At 40.1% G+C, this 15,848-nt stretch overlaps 1 protein-coding gene across 1 annotated transcript in view; it reads right to left on the bottom strand.

Moving 5' to 3' along the window:
* Positions 1–15,848, bottom strand: part of LOC139717354 (cadherin-23-like) — a 197,374-nt gene that overhangs the window by 29,927 nt on the left and 151,599 nt on the right. The window contains exons 59-78 of the mRNA XM_071628860.1: positions 15,441–15,590; positions 14,984–15,109; positions 14,236–14,361; positions 13,699–13,923; positions 12,941–13,162; positions 12,009–12,119; positions 11,125–11,302; positions 10,496–10,629; positions 9,719–9,933; positions 9,009–9,132; positions 8,364–8,486; positions 7,892–7,991; positions 7,065–7,259; positions 6,367–6,482; positions 5,303–5,771; positions 4,712–4,936; positions 3,691–3,998; positions 3,311–3,427; positions 2,435–2,615; positions 431–540 (exon numbers count right to left, since the gene is read on the bottom strand). Coding sequence (XP_071484961.1) covers positions 431–540; positions 2,435–2,615; positions 3,311–3,427; positions 3,691–3,998; positions 4,712–4,936; positions 5,303–5,771; positions 6,367–6,482; positions 7,065–7,259; positions 7,892–7,991; positions 8,364–8,486; positions 9,009–9,132; positions 9,719–9,933; positions 10,496–10,629; positions 11,125–11,302; positions 12,009–12,119; positions 12,941–13,162; positions 13,699–13,923; positions 14,236–14,361; positions 14,984–15,109; positions 15,441–15,590 — 3,555 coding nt within the window. The remainder of the gene's footprint in view (positions 1–430; positions 541–2,434; positions 2,616–3,310; positions 3,428–3,690; positions 3,999–4,711; positions 4,937–5,302; positions 5,772–6,366; positions 6,483–7,064; positions 7,260–7,891; positions 7,992–8,363; positions 8,487–9,008; positions 9,133–9,718; positions 9,934–10,495; positions 10,630–11,124; positions 11,303–12,008; positions 12,120–12,940; positions 13,163–13,698; positions 13,924–14,235; positions 14,362–14,983; positions 15,110–15,440; positions 15,591–15,848) is intronic.

Here is a 15,848-nt window from a genome sequence, read left to right as displayed (position 1 = left end):
CACGTATCTTGCATATCACCAAGACCTTTTTTTTTTTTTTTTGCAAGAAGGAAGTCAAACGAAATATAGATCAGCTGTGTGGAGTCAATGGAGTGCTGGCAGGTAAAACAAAATCATCGTTTTCGGCTGCTTTCACAGTGAATTCTAAATACATGTGTGCATTCTATTAGAAGGAAAAATAAACTCTGCTCTAGTGCTATTAACAGCTATCAATATATTTGTACAATCACTCTTATGTAAAAAAAACATTATAACTTTGATTCATGACCATCTAGTCAACAACAAAACCTAGACTGCCACAAAAGGTGGGGGAGGGGGGAGAAGAGATGACAGCTGAAGTGTCTACAGAGGAGTCATTACACTCTGATACTTTAATATGATCCACCATCAATATAACATACAATTTTCCTGATATCTATTTCATACGTACCAAGACGTCTAGATAGATGACCGCAGGGTGTGTTCCATTGTCCCTGTCCAGTGGACCAGTGGTAGTCACCTCGCCCGTCATGTTGTTGATGACGAACAATGTGGTACCAACTGCATGAGGTACAAAATTGGGAATTTGAAATGATGATGATGGAGTTTATTACATCAGATGATTGTTTTTACGAAAAGTTACCTATTAGATTGTGATCACTGTTATTCAATTCTTTAATCGTCAATTTCTCATCTTTGACAGTTAATTCCCTCTGTCTCTGGTAGCTCCCCATTGGCATTGTTTCATTGTGGTACAAGGTTTCTGAAACAAAGTTGTACATGTATCTGTATATGCCATGCACTTTGTGAATCTACACATGTACAAATTGTACAACAATTTCATGAATGTGTTTAATGTGACCAACAACTTCAGTGACAGAATAAGAAAATAGATATCATACGTTTCGGGAGAAGAAATAGCAGATACCAATTTGGAAAGACGATATAAAATGCATTTCTGCTATAGAGGCAATATTTTGGCAAACTGCTGGTTCTCAAATGTCAGTCAATTCCTGCAATTCACAGAAATAAACACACTGCAAATTATATGGCATAAATAGTATATTCAAAGTTTGCATAGACACATAAAATCTCTGACCACTCTCAATTTGTGCTCAATCACATTCATTACGACAGCGGTTCTGCTTTATACATAATATACACAGTGTTGTTCATGAGTATATCTCTCAATTACAGTCAAACCTGTCTTAGCGGCCACCTCTACATAGCGGCCACCTGCTTATAGCGGCCACTGAAAAATCCCCCGGACAAAACTCCTCTATTTTGGACCCTTAATATAGCGGCCACCTGCCTAACGCGGCCAGCGGCCACACATTTTGTATCCCATGGTGAATATCTACCTGCGTATAGCGGCCATAAAAATTTAGCTGAGCCGTTAACTTTTTGAGTCAGCCATGAATACGATGTCTTTTACGTTCATTGCGTGAATTTTACCGAGTCCCAGCTCAGTCACAATCATACAGACACAATTTACAAAATTAATGCAGCTCTTTGCCACGAAAAGCCGTCTCATCACTAACTTGACTACACTGTAGATTTGATCTAGGCTTCAGTAATGCCGCCCTCAATAGGTACTACAAAGGCAAAGACAACGCCTAATAACATCTTATGATTTTACTAGAATGCTGTGTAATTAGCGTTTAAGTCCCTTTGAATAAGGACAATACGGTACTTGTCTGGGTATATTGTTTGTTGTAGACATAAGCTTCACACATTATCAATCTCCATCGAACTCAGCACTCGTGAACCCCATTCATACAAACCGGTATGAAACAGAGCAGTTCCTCATACCCGAAATGTTGTTTTCAAAATCAAAAGAACAGAAGCAGGCAAAGAAAAAAAAATGAAGTGAATGGTACAACAAAAATCCTGTTAGCTATACATGTAAACCTATTTGCTGGTTGTTGTTGTTTTTTTTCAAGGATAACATGCGGTATTTTCTGCTATTATAAAATGCAACTGTTAAAATTCAAAATGGCCACCAACCTGTCTATAGCGGCCACCTGTCTATAGCGGCCACTTTTCTTGTTTCCCTTGGGTGGCCGCTATAGACAGGTTTGACTGTAATTGATTGATGGCATCCCCCTTTTCATCTGCATTTCACAGTCATCCTCGCTCAAAAGCCACTCTAAATAATGACATCAGTACCATCACTGGCATTCAGCAAGAGCCAACTACTGTATACGCTGTTATTTTCGCGTACAGATATTTTCGCAAATGAGGAGGTCATAGATATTTTGCGCGAGATGTTGTTTTCGCGAACTGATGCCAACGCTAACATAAATGCGCTATTACCCTAGCGCATGGAGACACTTTTGCATGTTATTAAATTTGCGATCCAACTGAGATTCGCAAAATTCGCGAAAATTAAACCCTCGCGAACATAACAGCTTAAACAGTATAAGTCATGGCTCCATGAAATCAAGATACACACCTGCCGGTTGTGAGCCCACGATGACATAATAAATCATCTGGTCAGGGTTGTCTGGATCGTCAGGGTCGGTGGCATCGATGACGCCAACGACCTCCCCAGCTGGACGGCCCTCCTCGACGTTGAAGACAGGAGGGGTGACCACGGGAGGATATTCATTGGCATCCAGGACCACCACTGTCACCTGAAAAGTGTCCAGCAGCAACAAAGTTGAGAAGTGAATGGTTCAGTGAAATTTGGGAGATAAGGTACATAAATGACATACATATGCTATCCTGGAAACTGCCTTTGTTTCAAATTATGTTCTCATCAGACTGACACTGCATCATGGAATAGGTAAAGAATGAACCAATGGTATTGCAGCAGTAGACGTAACATGCTTGATTGTTTTTTGTCAGCATACGATGCCATAGTATCTCAGCCATGTATCATTAGCAGTCTACCATACTGAACATTTCTGCTTACAACATGACTGGTCAACTACTCTTTAGATACTACACTTATAAACTGTTTTTTGTCATCGTAGGATTTCCAGCAATGGCTGGTCAAAACAACTGCCCAATGTTAACTTATATTGGTCTCACAAAAGTTGGACAAATTAAAGAGATGGATTACAGTTGTTTTTTTTTTATACATTCACATCTGCATAAGATAATCCTTCTCAATGCAATCTTGGTGTACGTGGGAGTTATAGAGCTACAGGAATGATTACATGAGAATGAGAAGAGGTAGATTAACACGGTGATTGTGGCAGGTTTTTTACTGTGATGGGCTTAAACAGGCATGCTTATGATCATCTTGCATAAGTTTGTACTGCATAAGATGCTGCGCTGTGAGTCAAAGGCCAAGAATAGTCATTTTGGGGGAGCTACGACTTACCGTGGTTGACCCCTGCCTGCTGTCCTCAGAGTCCCCTGGGTTGTCCCTCGCGAAGACGGTCAGAACGTGTTGGGATTGCGTCTCCTTGTCCAGCGGCTCCAGTAGTGTTATCACCCCCTGCAGACACAAACATACAGACAGACAGAGAGATATGAACAGACAGAAACAGACAACGTGCTTCATCATTGTGTGTGTTGCTAAATTCTTTTCATGGTTGTGCTAGCTAAGAGCCAAATGCATGTGCCAGTGCAAATGAATGTGTGTTGAAAGTTTGTTTGATTTCATATGACACAAGAAATTATCATTCATTTCTCCAAACGCGTACGCAGCATAAGCGTAACACTTCATGGTATGGATGACAAATACGAATGTTAACTCACAGTGTCTGGGTCAATCGTGAACTTCCCATCACCGCCAACGATACTGTATGTCACGCGTCCATTTCCAGCCGCATCGTTGTCGACGGCGCTGACGGTAATCACGAACGTACCGGCCGCGGCACTCTCGTTCACAGAGGTGGTGTACGTGGGGAACTCAAAGACGGGGTTGTTGTCATTGTTGTCGATGATCTCGATGTAGACGGGGATGGTGGAGTTGAGGGAGGGGTTTCCCCTGTCGACGGCCAGGATGGTCAGGTTGACCCAAGTCTGGACCTCTCTGTCGATGGCCCGAGTAAGGATCAGCTGACCTGTAGTGAAATTGGATTGAACATAACTCAAAATCTCAATGACATGGTGCATACACACGTAAGTCTATATAGCATCAAATTAGATCCATACATAATCCTTTTTCCCCATGTACCTAAATGTGTACAACTGGTGCAAACTGTATAATTGTCATGTTTGCCAGAGTTGCAGTGAAGTGATCCTTTGTTAGGTACAATGTAGATGGTGCACAAACAATATTTGGACTTGTCATAGAGAAAAAAGTTTTCTAAAAAATGACTTAAAACAAAGTAATGAATTATGAAAGAAGTGCAACTGACTGTGAACTGACATCAAAGACAAGCTCAAAGGTTAACTGCACGTCGAACAAACTTTTGCTCAACTGCACCTTTTTGAAAGAAATGGTTCTATAGACACCGCTGAAATTTCACACTTACATGTTAACTGCATTCGATTTTGTGTATGGGTGTTAACTACGCTGTAGATATGGCATTCGGATTAGATACATTCCATAAATTGAAAAATTGAAACTGAGATTGTAGATTTGATACTTCATTTGAAGAAATTTGAAGTGTTAAGTACAATCAGCTGCAATCATCCTATTAATTGCATGAATTTCTGTGACCTACATGTTACAAATGAGACATGCTGAAACTGTATACTGCTGTATTTAGTTAACTTGTGATATGATATGTTTAAACAACAGGATCTCTAAGAGCATTGGAGGACAACTAACCTGTTACAGAATTGATGAAGACGGGCAAACCCGTGGTGTCGCCAGCTATGACGTACTCCACCTCTCCGTTCAGACCCTGATCGGGATCCAGGGCGATGATGGTGCCCGGGACGCTGTTGCCAGCCCCAACGGACTCAGACAGCTGCAGGACGATGACATCGGAGCCGGGCGGCTGGAATTCGGGGACGTTGTCATTGATGTCCGTGATGATGATGGTAATTTGTGCTGGTGAGATAAATGCAGAGTGGTATAAAATGTGTTCACTGGTCTTATTTCTGCTTTTCCTGAGATACAACACTGAACAAAAGTTGTCATAGTTATAGTCTAATCTGTTTTCTTTTTCTTCTATTTTTCTCTCTCTAACAAACCTGGCACATCAACCGAAGATTTGTTAGTTCCTTTATTTAAAAAAAAATTAAATGAATATCTCAAACAATATAGCATTCTCTGGCTGAAATAAGAAACCAGAGACAGGAGTATTTTGACAAAATCAAGCATGCTCTTGTAGTTGCACAACTGCATGCTTTTGATTGTATGAAGATTTCATTTTAAAAATCTGTTTTAGAAAATGGGCGATACAGACAGACATACCACTGTCTGGACTTCGGGCGGAGGCTGAGCTCTCTGCGTTCAGATCCACAGCTGAAACGGTAAATACAAATCTTTCCGTCATCTCCCGATCCACCGGAGAAACAAGCGTCAAGTTTCCTGTGACCGGATTGAGACTGAGCACAGTCGTGTAGTCAAATACGGACGAGATGTCGTTGCCGTCCTCGTCGTAAACAACGACCGAGACCACCTCGTAGTTGATGTCGGGGTTCGTGTCGTCGTCGACTGCCGAGATTGTCGTGACGAGGCTGTTGGCTGGCGTGTCTTCAGGGATGGAGATCGTCTGGTCGAGGAGGGACGAGTCGAACGTGGGCGGGCTGTCGTTGATGTCCGACAGGTAGACGTAGACAGTGGCGGTGCTACTGAGTGGGGGACTGCGAAGGTCGGACACGGTAACGGTCAGGGTGTACACTGCCTTCTGCTCACGGTCGAGGTCCGCACCCGGTGCGACCTGTTACAGGATGTTTGTGAGTGAAAGGACACTATCAAATTGTGATTTGGCTTTATTGAAATGCAACAAAGATTCTCATGGTAGTGTATATCATGTATATCTTGGAGACTCGTATTAGGGTGATAAGTGACACAGAAATGATGGGATGAAAGGATGCAGTACGTATGTAGCTCTAATCTTGATTAACCCATTGAGGACGAGTCCCGAGTATACTCGGGCAGGTGTCTATGGGAAATGCGTGTTGTAGCAAAATCAGCCCGTCCTCAACGGATAATGCAGCTCTGATCATGATTAATGCGTTCAAAACTGTACATCAGTGCTAATGTGACTTTTGCTTGGAGAGGTATTGAACACACTGTCTTTAACTCTTGACATAACAAAATTATCATTTACACACAATTTACATTTACATCATTTACACACACACACACAAACACACACAAACCAACATGCACATACACTCACTCACACTGTTATAAACATTGTGGCAAGTTTATGAATGGGGAATGAGCTACATGTAAATACAATTTTCAATAGCTATTATGCTCCATGCTTGTCAACAAAGACCCACCACAGTGAGCTATGGAAAACTCACCGTGATCACACCCGTGGTGGAGTCAATCTCAAACTTGTCTTCACTTCCCCGCTGAATGAAAAAGTTCACCTCATCGCCGTCCAGGTCGAAGGCGTTAACCAGGCCAACGAAGAAGCCTGTAAAGAAAGCAGTGACAGAAAACCCTCATACATCTTTTACTCGGTTTGCCACTTTAAATGCTGAACCTATTGGTCTTTTGTTTCAAATAAGCTTGATTTATTAATATTTGTAACTGAGGCTTTGAGGATGTATACTTGTGGTTGTAGTTATTAATGAGATGATAAAAATGTATTCTTTTTTTAGAAAATACCTGAAAAGTTCTCTCCTGCTCTCATAGATACAGCAAACTATGGTTCATGCTGTTTTTGAGACTAATGTATTGCCATACTTTCTGAAATTTTCTTGCTAACTTTGCTCCAAACCTCCATAAATATTGTATGCAGCACCATGGAAGAAAAGATAACTTCCTGCTTTCAGCACATCAAATGATATATCATCAAAAAATATTATCTGCCTTCATCACAATTTACCGACTGCTAATTTGTTTGTGCTAAATCCTACATTTGGCTACATATTAAAAAAGATAACATACATGTACATAACATACATATTAAAAAGGATTACTTGATATGGAGTATGGAAAACACATGATTCTTATCAAGTGTCAAGAAGAAACAAACTATCGTCATTTTTAATACCTGCAGGTGAATTCTCTGGGATGGTGAAATTGTATGTCGATTCGTTGAAGGTCGGCAGGAAGTCATTGAAGTCCAGCACATTGATGATGACCGTTCCCTGTGCAGTCAAGCCCATGGAGTCAGTGGCAATGACAGTGAAGTCATACCGGTCCTTGGTTTCCCTGTCCAGCTGGGCAGTGTTGACTTGGATGATGGCTGTATGTACATGTATGGTAAAGGTCACCAAAATCAGATATTTCAAGGCCCCATATGGACATAGGGAAAATAAGAAATACTACTTACATGTAAGTGTATGCATCATGGTGTCAGAGCGATAGTCTCTCAGAACATGAGTAATTTCATGGAGACAAATATATCTTGGCACACATAAAAAATTTACTGCAACGGACAAGGAGATATGTGTATCTGTTCATTCTTCTCTCTACTCAATTCCCTCTGATAGCCTTCATCAAGATGATACCATGAAGGTCAGGCACTAAGAGGATTATCTAAACCAGACATAATACAGTAATGAATGAATATGCACCTTACACTGAAGTGCTATGGATAAATGTCTTGCATCTGATGAGCAGTGTGAAATTTTCAGAGTATATGATAAACAATGCATACATGAGAATCACATGGATATTGCATTTGCATTTGATGGATTTCAAACTAACAAGAAACCCTCCACATGATTATATTGTAAATGGTAGGAATAAGCTCAAAAAGCACTAATTACAATAGTAAAATGACCAATCAAAATCAAGAAGATCAAAATTGGCCTTTGTTAATCAAGCCTAGTACTGTTTCATAGTGGGCTGGTAACCCTTGGCAACCCCACTTACCCATGATGGGATCGATATAGAACGATGATGACTCTGAGCCTGTGATGGTGTATATGAGCTGGCCAGTGGCATCGCTGTCGACTGCCCGAATGGTAGGAATCTGAGATGAGAAAAGAAATCAACTGATATCAACATTGTGTTGGACATTTGATTATGCAAACCTCCAGGGCTATAAAAGCATGTTGAACAGGTACTAATCTATACCTGAAAATTTGGAAAATTACTGTGGATCTTCATAAGATGTAAACATAGTACAAAGTTAAGAAAGATAAACCATTCTGCCTCCAACTGATGACATTTAAGTACATCATACCACCGTGTATATTTGGTCAATAAATATCCTCATGTATAAAAGAAACATAATAAACTCCATTGGCAAATTACATGTACACTGTAGCTATATATTCTGAAGTTGTTCTTTATAATTTCCGTCTTTTGTTTGTGGAATAATCCAGGCACAATCAGTAGTTACCATAGGAACAAGGTCGCCCAACATTGCATTCTCGAACACGTTTCCGATGAAAATGCCGTCTCCGGGGAAGGAGGGGGCTAGGTCACCGATGTCTGTCACGAGGATGGTCAAAGTTGTTGTTTGCTGATGAATAAACAAAGTAGATAAATAAACAAAATTACCTAGACAAATAAAAACATAAGGTAAGCAACAATAACTGAAAGAAAATTCTACAAGTTACATATTTTTTGTAGGATTAACACAAAAATCTAAATGCATATTGTGTTGGGGCAAAGATTCATTGACAGCTAGCTTTTTATTCAGAAATAAAAGTGCAACTGGGCAAGTATTTACAAAAGAAAAAGACAAAAAGATGCAAAATGTATTGACAATCATACATTAAGAATGAGATTGATATGTAGGAAACTAAATACATTCTCTGTCTTGAAAACTTGAATCAGTCAACAACAATCTGCCTACACAGAAGAATATTTTCAATTCATGGGCTGAAACCTCTGATGGAAAAAAACTTGAGTTATTTAATAAGATGTGCAGGCTTATCAAGCAAGGCAAATGAAGTATGTCACGATTTTGGATTTACAATTGTACCAAAGGAAGAAGGGGTTGACAGATGCAGGAACTGAAATACGAAATTGAACTCATTACCGATCTTGAGTTAGGGATATCACCGGGTGTGTCTCTTGCTTCGATGACCAGACGATAGGTCCCTGTCTCTAACTGACCATCCAGAAAGATCTCTCCAGTCTGTGATTGATAAGCAAAGAAAGAAAGAAAGAAAGAAAGAAAGGAAGAATAGATAGCCAAACAAATACATGAATAAATAAATAGATAGATAAACAAAAACACAAACAAAATAATATTGCAGGTGAAAGATGATGCTGAAACTTCCTATGGGCAAATTACGAATATCATTCAGAAAAAAAGACGAGTGTATTTCACTGTAATGAATATACAGCTGACACCAGCATGCATAAGGATATAAAAGCAGCTTGTTTTGTCTGTAACTTTGTCAAATCAATATCTATCAAAGGCACAGAAGCAAATTGAAGTGCATATCTATAACTCTTGCTAATTTACAAAATGTACTTGTCTTAATCAAATGCAAAGTCACCATCCATGTAAACAAAAATGCTGACGGCAAGTGCTCTTTACCTCGTTGAGGACGAGTCCCGAGTATACTCGGGCAAGCGTCTACGGGAAATGCGTGTTGTAGCAAAATCAAACCGTCCTCAACAGGTTAATTAGTGCTGCAAACACAAAAACATTATCAATACCAATCTCCACCCCCAGTGTAATAATAATATACCATAATCTTAATAAGTTCAGACTTGAATGGGCATTTTGACACACCCAGACCTACCACATTGTTGATCCTGAATATATTGTTGAGATCTCCCTCAGTGATGTCGTATCCCACCACGCCGTAGATACCAGCATCATTGTCGGTCGCCAGGACGCTGTAGACAAACTGACCGACAGAGGCGTTCTTGGAGATGGTGATGGTGTAGGGCGTTCCCACAAAGACGGGAGTGTGATCGTTGATGTTGATGACATTGATTCCAACGGTGGTCTGCATGAGACAATAATAGCTTCCTTCCAATTATTTTTTCTTTGATGGCAATGTCTGATGAAGAAAGCTGTCATGTAATTCCCCCCACTTACACTAGACACTGCTGAACAGTGTGGCGGCTCACTTTAAAACAGTGTTGAACTTTGTTGACTGAGCTGTATAAAGATGTCCAAATTCATGTACAAAAAAAAAATAAATCACTTTTCAGACATATATAAACTATTAAAATCATGCTTATGAACCATTTACCAAACAATATATTCAAATGCTACTGTTGCCGAGAAAAAAGTGATGGTAAATCCCAGTCACAATTTTTCACTTGATTGGAGCACATCTAATGTTGTATTTTCAGCAAAGTTTTTATAGTTTTATATCTATGTACTACCACATAGACACAGTTAGCAGTAGGGCGAATAACTCCAACTAAAAACACTCCTCAACAAAGCCTAGAAATCCTTACGGAGCCCCTGCTCACTTGCTATCCAGAATACACACACAAACACATGCACAAAATGTACCAATGTTTTCTGCAGTACAGAGAGAGAGATAGAGTGGGACTCACCGATGAAGAAAGACTCGGGTTTCCTTGGTCAGTGGCCACCACAGTGATGTTGAAGGCTGTCACAGACTCATAGTCAAGTGTCCGGTCAGGCCTGATGGTCAGCACGCCTGTCGATGGCTGGATATTGAACAAATCTGGACCATCGGATAAAAAGAAACAGGAGTTGGGTTGGTGTTTTCTATACTACAAGTGTTTCTACCAGTACCTCATGCATGCCTTAATGTTTGCATATTGATAGATGGAATGTGGAGCCAGCCAGATGACCTCATCTTTATTTTTGAATCACCACTTCATCTTTCCATCATTGCATATCTAAAAGAGCATTATTTCACTGAAAATGACATCAGATTCAGGTGGTTGTGTTTCTATATGTTTCGCTTGGTGTACTCATAAAGAGCATAGATTAGTGGTATACCACAGAGCTCAATAAAATCCCAGAAATCAAAGACATATTCTCAATTTGTTTTCTCCGACCACAGGAAGGATGGAAATGAAATCAAACAGAAAGTTTGAGGGTGCAAATCTGAAGAGAAGCTCCATTATTCACAAACCAGACAGTTTGACAGGATTTTGTCTGTCTGTCTACTGTGTTACAAAGGGTGAACATCGGTGGATCAATTGTCACTGACCACTATAGAGCCCTGTGAGGCTGTAGACAATGCTGCCTGCTGCTCCCTCATCCGCATCGCTAGCCTGGAAGATGTCGATGTAGGAGTTTGAGATCTCCTCCAGGACGTCGTAGGGTCCATAGAAGTCCCGGTCGAACTGGGGTGCGATGTCGTTGATGTCGTTCACCGTCACGATGACCTGTCGGAAGAAGAGTGCAACGCAATTTGGTTCGAGGGAAGGGATGCCATTAAGATTCATTACGTTTCTGCTGAGGGCAACTTTTATTGTTGCCAATGTTGATGAGAACTGAGCTCCTTTCCTAATATATCATGCACTGGTTTGTTGTTGCTTTTTTGAATTGCAAGAGGGCGGGGGTAAATGTACCTGAGCACAGCTGCATAAGAATAGCTATAAATTGAAATTGACGATTTTAAACTAGGTAACAGACAATTGACCATCCAACATTAAGCATTTGGAAACTCGTCTTGGAATTTTCACTTGCTTTCCACTCAGAATGACTCTCAACTGATTGTTAAAAAGTGCTCCTGGATTGAGTATTTGGGTGAAATAATCAAACAGAAAGAGTAGAGGACCCATAAATAATTCAACTCAATCCGATACAAATGGAGCATACATACAGACTTTTAGAAAGCATCTATATGAGAACTAAAACATTAAAAAAAGTGTTGAATATACCTTAAGCTGATATTTCATTTACCAGTGTATCCTGAAATACATATACGGGGTAGTCATTTGACTATGATTGTTGACACAATAATAGGATAAAATCTGGCTAGGATCAAACTGAATGAACAAATTGCATGTGTATGGCAATTGAATATTTGTGTAGCTTTGCAATTTCTCTATCAAAGCGCCATTCATTCTGTCTCCATTGGTCACTCACTGTGGTCGTTCCTGTCCTTGGGTTCATTGGGGATTGGTCAGTAGCGGTCACCACCAATGTATAGGTTGGAGTAGTCTCCTTGTCTAGGACTGATGTAGTTGTAATCAAACCCTGCATAAAAAAAAAAAAAACAAAGCATGGATGAGTTGCAAAACTAATCAAAGTAACTTTGCTTCATGGCTTGGAAACTCTTATAATGGTGATTTTGTTAAGATATATTAACAGTAGTAACTATGGATTGATAAGTAATTGCAATGTACTTATTTCAACTGGATGTATGTCTAATTAAGCTAGAATAATTACATTAACAGAAGCAAAATGTTTACTTTATCCTTCAATCAGATTAATGAACTAATGACCATGTCATCCACACACGATGAGTAGTAATGAGCAACAACACTACGGGGGAAAAAAAATAGATATTCCAGATTTGAAAGATAGTGCACTTCTTGAACTTACTGTCAAATACATTGTACAGTTCTCATCTGTCCATTAACAACTTTGCAGGACAATAAAATGCATGTTTTTGTTGACATCTTAAGATCATTTTGTGAAAAATACCATTGTGATAGACACCAATGGTATCTAGCACACCAGTACAGTTGTACGTGTATTTCTTCTCTGTTATAATAATGTCCACCAAAAGTTTAATGTGAGTAAGATAGCTCGAAAGCTATAAAACAAACATGTTCATTCATGAGGTGCGAATTTTCTTCATTTTCTTCCCTTGCTTTCATGTTTGTTCATCTCGTTCTTAACTGTTTCCCATGCAAGCCATCCAGTCATTGGATTTTATTAACTCTTCTGTAACAAACTGTACATGATATCAAGGACAGTTTCAGGCACTGGGCTCAGGTGGGTTAATCCAACAATGACAAAATCAGTAGTAGGAAAGATTCAGGAGTCTACAGAGGGATCAAGAGGAAACTCACACTGGTAGGTGATATTTCAAAGTGATTCTCAGGATCCTGCGATATGATGGCGTAGATGATCTGGCTGTTGAGCCCCGCATCGAGGTCGTCGGCGACCACCCTGACAACAGGAAGGCCGAGGGAGGAAGGTCCTTCAGTGGCGTTGACATTGTAGACGGATTCCTGGAACTCTGGCGTGTTGTCATTGACATCATCCACAGTGATGCGGACAAATGTATTGGTCTGGTATACAAACAAAAAGAGAATCAAAAAGTTTCCCATGACAGATGCAATGCCCAAGGGTACAATACAAATGAAATGTATGTGCATTTTAACATTTAGTTATCCTATTGCCACAAAGCTAAGACATGTACATGAGAAATTTGGAAGGTCTTCAGTTCATCCTCTCTGGCTTCATGCATGCTTAGTTGGAACACTGTAAATTGTACAGATAACCAATTATACTGTGATTTACGTTTGGCATGTTGCATGACACATGTTACCCATGCCTGGAAGTGGTTCAAATAGATGTTAAAAAACATACCAGTAGTCAATATTGTATATATAAATGTAACCTGCACCTGTTGATTTTCTGCCAAACTGCATTCTTATGAACTCTTGGAAAAAAATATCTGATGCTATAGTGCTCCACAGGAGGTAGTAGAAAATTTCAAGACTACAACAGTAACAGTTCATGAAGCCATCTCATTTACAGTGAAGATAAGGGCTACTACATCTAAACGGTCACTTTGTAGTCAGGCCAGTGCCAATGGCCATACCTGAGCTGCTGGGTTGTTTGTCGGGTCCCTGAGCTGGATGGTCAGCTGATAATTGTCCACGCTCTCCCTGTCCAGAAGGGTGGTCTGGGTGATCTCTCTGTTCTCGTTGATCTGGAAGTGACCGTCTGGATCGCCAGCGATGATGGTGTACTCAAAGTTGTTGGAAGAAGGCAAGTCTGCGTCAGAGACGGTCACTGTGACGATCGGGTTGGATGTGAAGTTATTCTACAAAGGGGAACAAGAATGCGAGTTTTGAAGTTTTGTTTGCTCAAAGAAATTTGTTGAAGGGCTTTGTGTTATCAACTTTTTTCTATAAAAGATTTCAGCATCCGCTCTCAAGATGAAGAACTGCCAATATTTTCTGTGAGTTGGTGAACAAAGAGGTGACGAGAGAAACATACATTGTATGAAATCACTCATTGCTTGAGAATGCAGCTTACAAAGAAAAACTACGAAATGCACAAACAAACAGACGAACAAACAACAACAGGAACACAAGCTTGATCCCGCCAGCATAACATTTCTATGACCTCTCACCTCTGATATGGATGCCTGGAACAGGTTGCTGGTCCAGATGGGGTAGTTGTCGTTGACATCTGTGACAGTGATATTCAGTGGAAACGATGAACTGAGGCTGGGGTTGCCACCATCAGTTGCTGTAACCTTAAAACGAAAAAAAAAGGGGGCAAAACAAAAACAAAAATCAAAATATGTACTGTAGTTAAATTGTCATGATGATAAAACAGCCATGTATAGGTATGACATAACACAACATTTACACTTTAATACATCACTGCATTAGGAAGCAATATCCCTCCAAACCGTTTCCTAGTTGGGCCATGTTTTGCCATTGTGTCACAACATAGCTTCAACATCTATATCAAGGTATCATCAGTCCTTTTGAGAGTGCTTTGATAGAAAATATTGTCATTGCCTGAATTCTGATGATTTAAAATTCAATCTCTTATTTGAAGGATAAGCAGGCAGTTCACATAAAGAGGCCAGTTCACCACTGTATTCAAATTGAAGGTATTTCACCATGGAACATCTGATAAAAACCTTTTCAAGCCTCCCATACATACTAAATACAATTCAACACTAGGAATGCATGAGTTGCTCTTGCTTCAAGCAAATCCTTAAGCAAAGCCTCAGGCAACCTTTTTTAGTAGTCAGATATTAAAAAAATTATATTACAGTGTACAAAGGTATGCATCCAATTTGAATACAATGTATGATGGTAAACTAGGTCCATTGAGAATGACTGCATAAATGGTGGAATCCTTACTGTGAGCTCATAGAAGTCTTGCGCCTCTCTGTCAAGAGGCTGTATGGCAGAGAGGACTCCCGTGCCGTCACCTGTCGGGAACACGCTGAAGAAGTTGGATCCGAAGCCAGACAGCGTAAATGTCAACTGTTGATTGAAATGACAAAGAGTGAACTCATTAAACCTACCACTGGCATTTTTTAAAATGGTAAAATAAAAGTTTTGAGTATTCATGATTAATTCACAGACTATAAATCTTTGTTACTGCAATCCAATGTAAACTTTAACTGGTCAAAGGTGTGATAGGAAAGCTTTTAGTTAACATCATAAGCCACGAAACATTTCCCTTCGTAGGATGGAGCTCCTCCTGTCCCCAGCCTCATGAGACATGTTCATATCCACGGAGGCATAGGCCCACTAAAATGTCCTCCTCAACAGATGACGTGATAAACTGAAACGACATCTCCTTTTTGCTTACCTGTGCATTGACACCAGCATCCGCGTCTGTTGCTCTGAAGGATCCCAACGGCACTGCACCCACACGATTCTCTTCCACACTCACCGGCGACGTCGGCATGGTGACAAACTCAGGTGGATTGTCGTTGACATCGTTGACAGTTACCCAGACCTACACTCAACAGCAGACAGGCAAAAGCAGCAATGCAGTGACAAAGTTATATGAAAGTTTTGTGTATACAAATACATATGTAGCTTTGTTTGTTCATCTTGAAATGCAATGTCATTCACTTTTAAGATTAAAGAAATCGTACAGTGGAATCAGGTTAAAATCTTAGAGTCAATCATGATTACGGATGTCGTTATCATTGTGACAATCATCGTCATTGTCTTTTTACCACCAGGTTTTGTCATATAATTATGACCACCT

The sequence above is a fragment of the Diadema antillarum genome, unplaced genomic scaffold (genome assembly GCF_040938485.1).
Source record: "Diadema antillarum isolate AM-2024a unplaced genomic scaffold, OU_Dant_1.0 scf00000074, whole genome shotgun sequence".
NCBI classification, from domain to species: Eukaryota; Metazoa; Echinodermata; class Echinoidea; order Diadematoida; family Diadematidae; genus Diadema; species Diadema antillarum.
The sequence above is the reverse complement of the archived record's forward strand: the minus strand, read 5'-3'. Positions and strand labels throughout refer to the sequence as shown.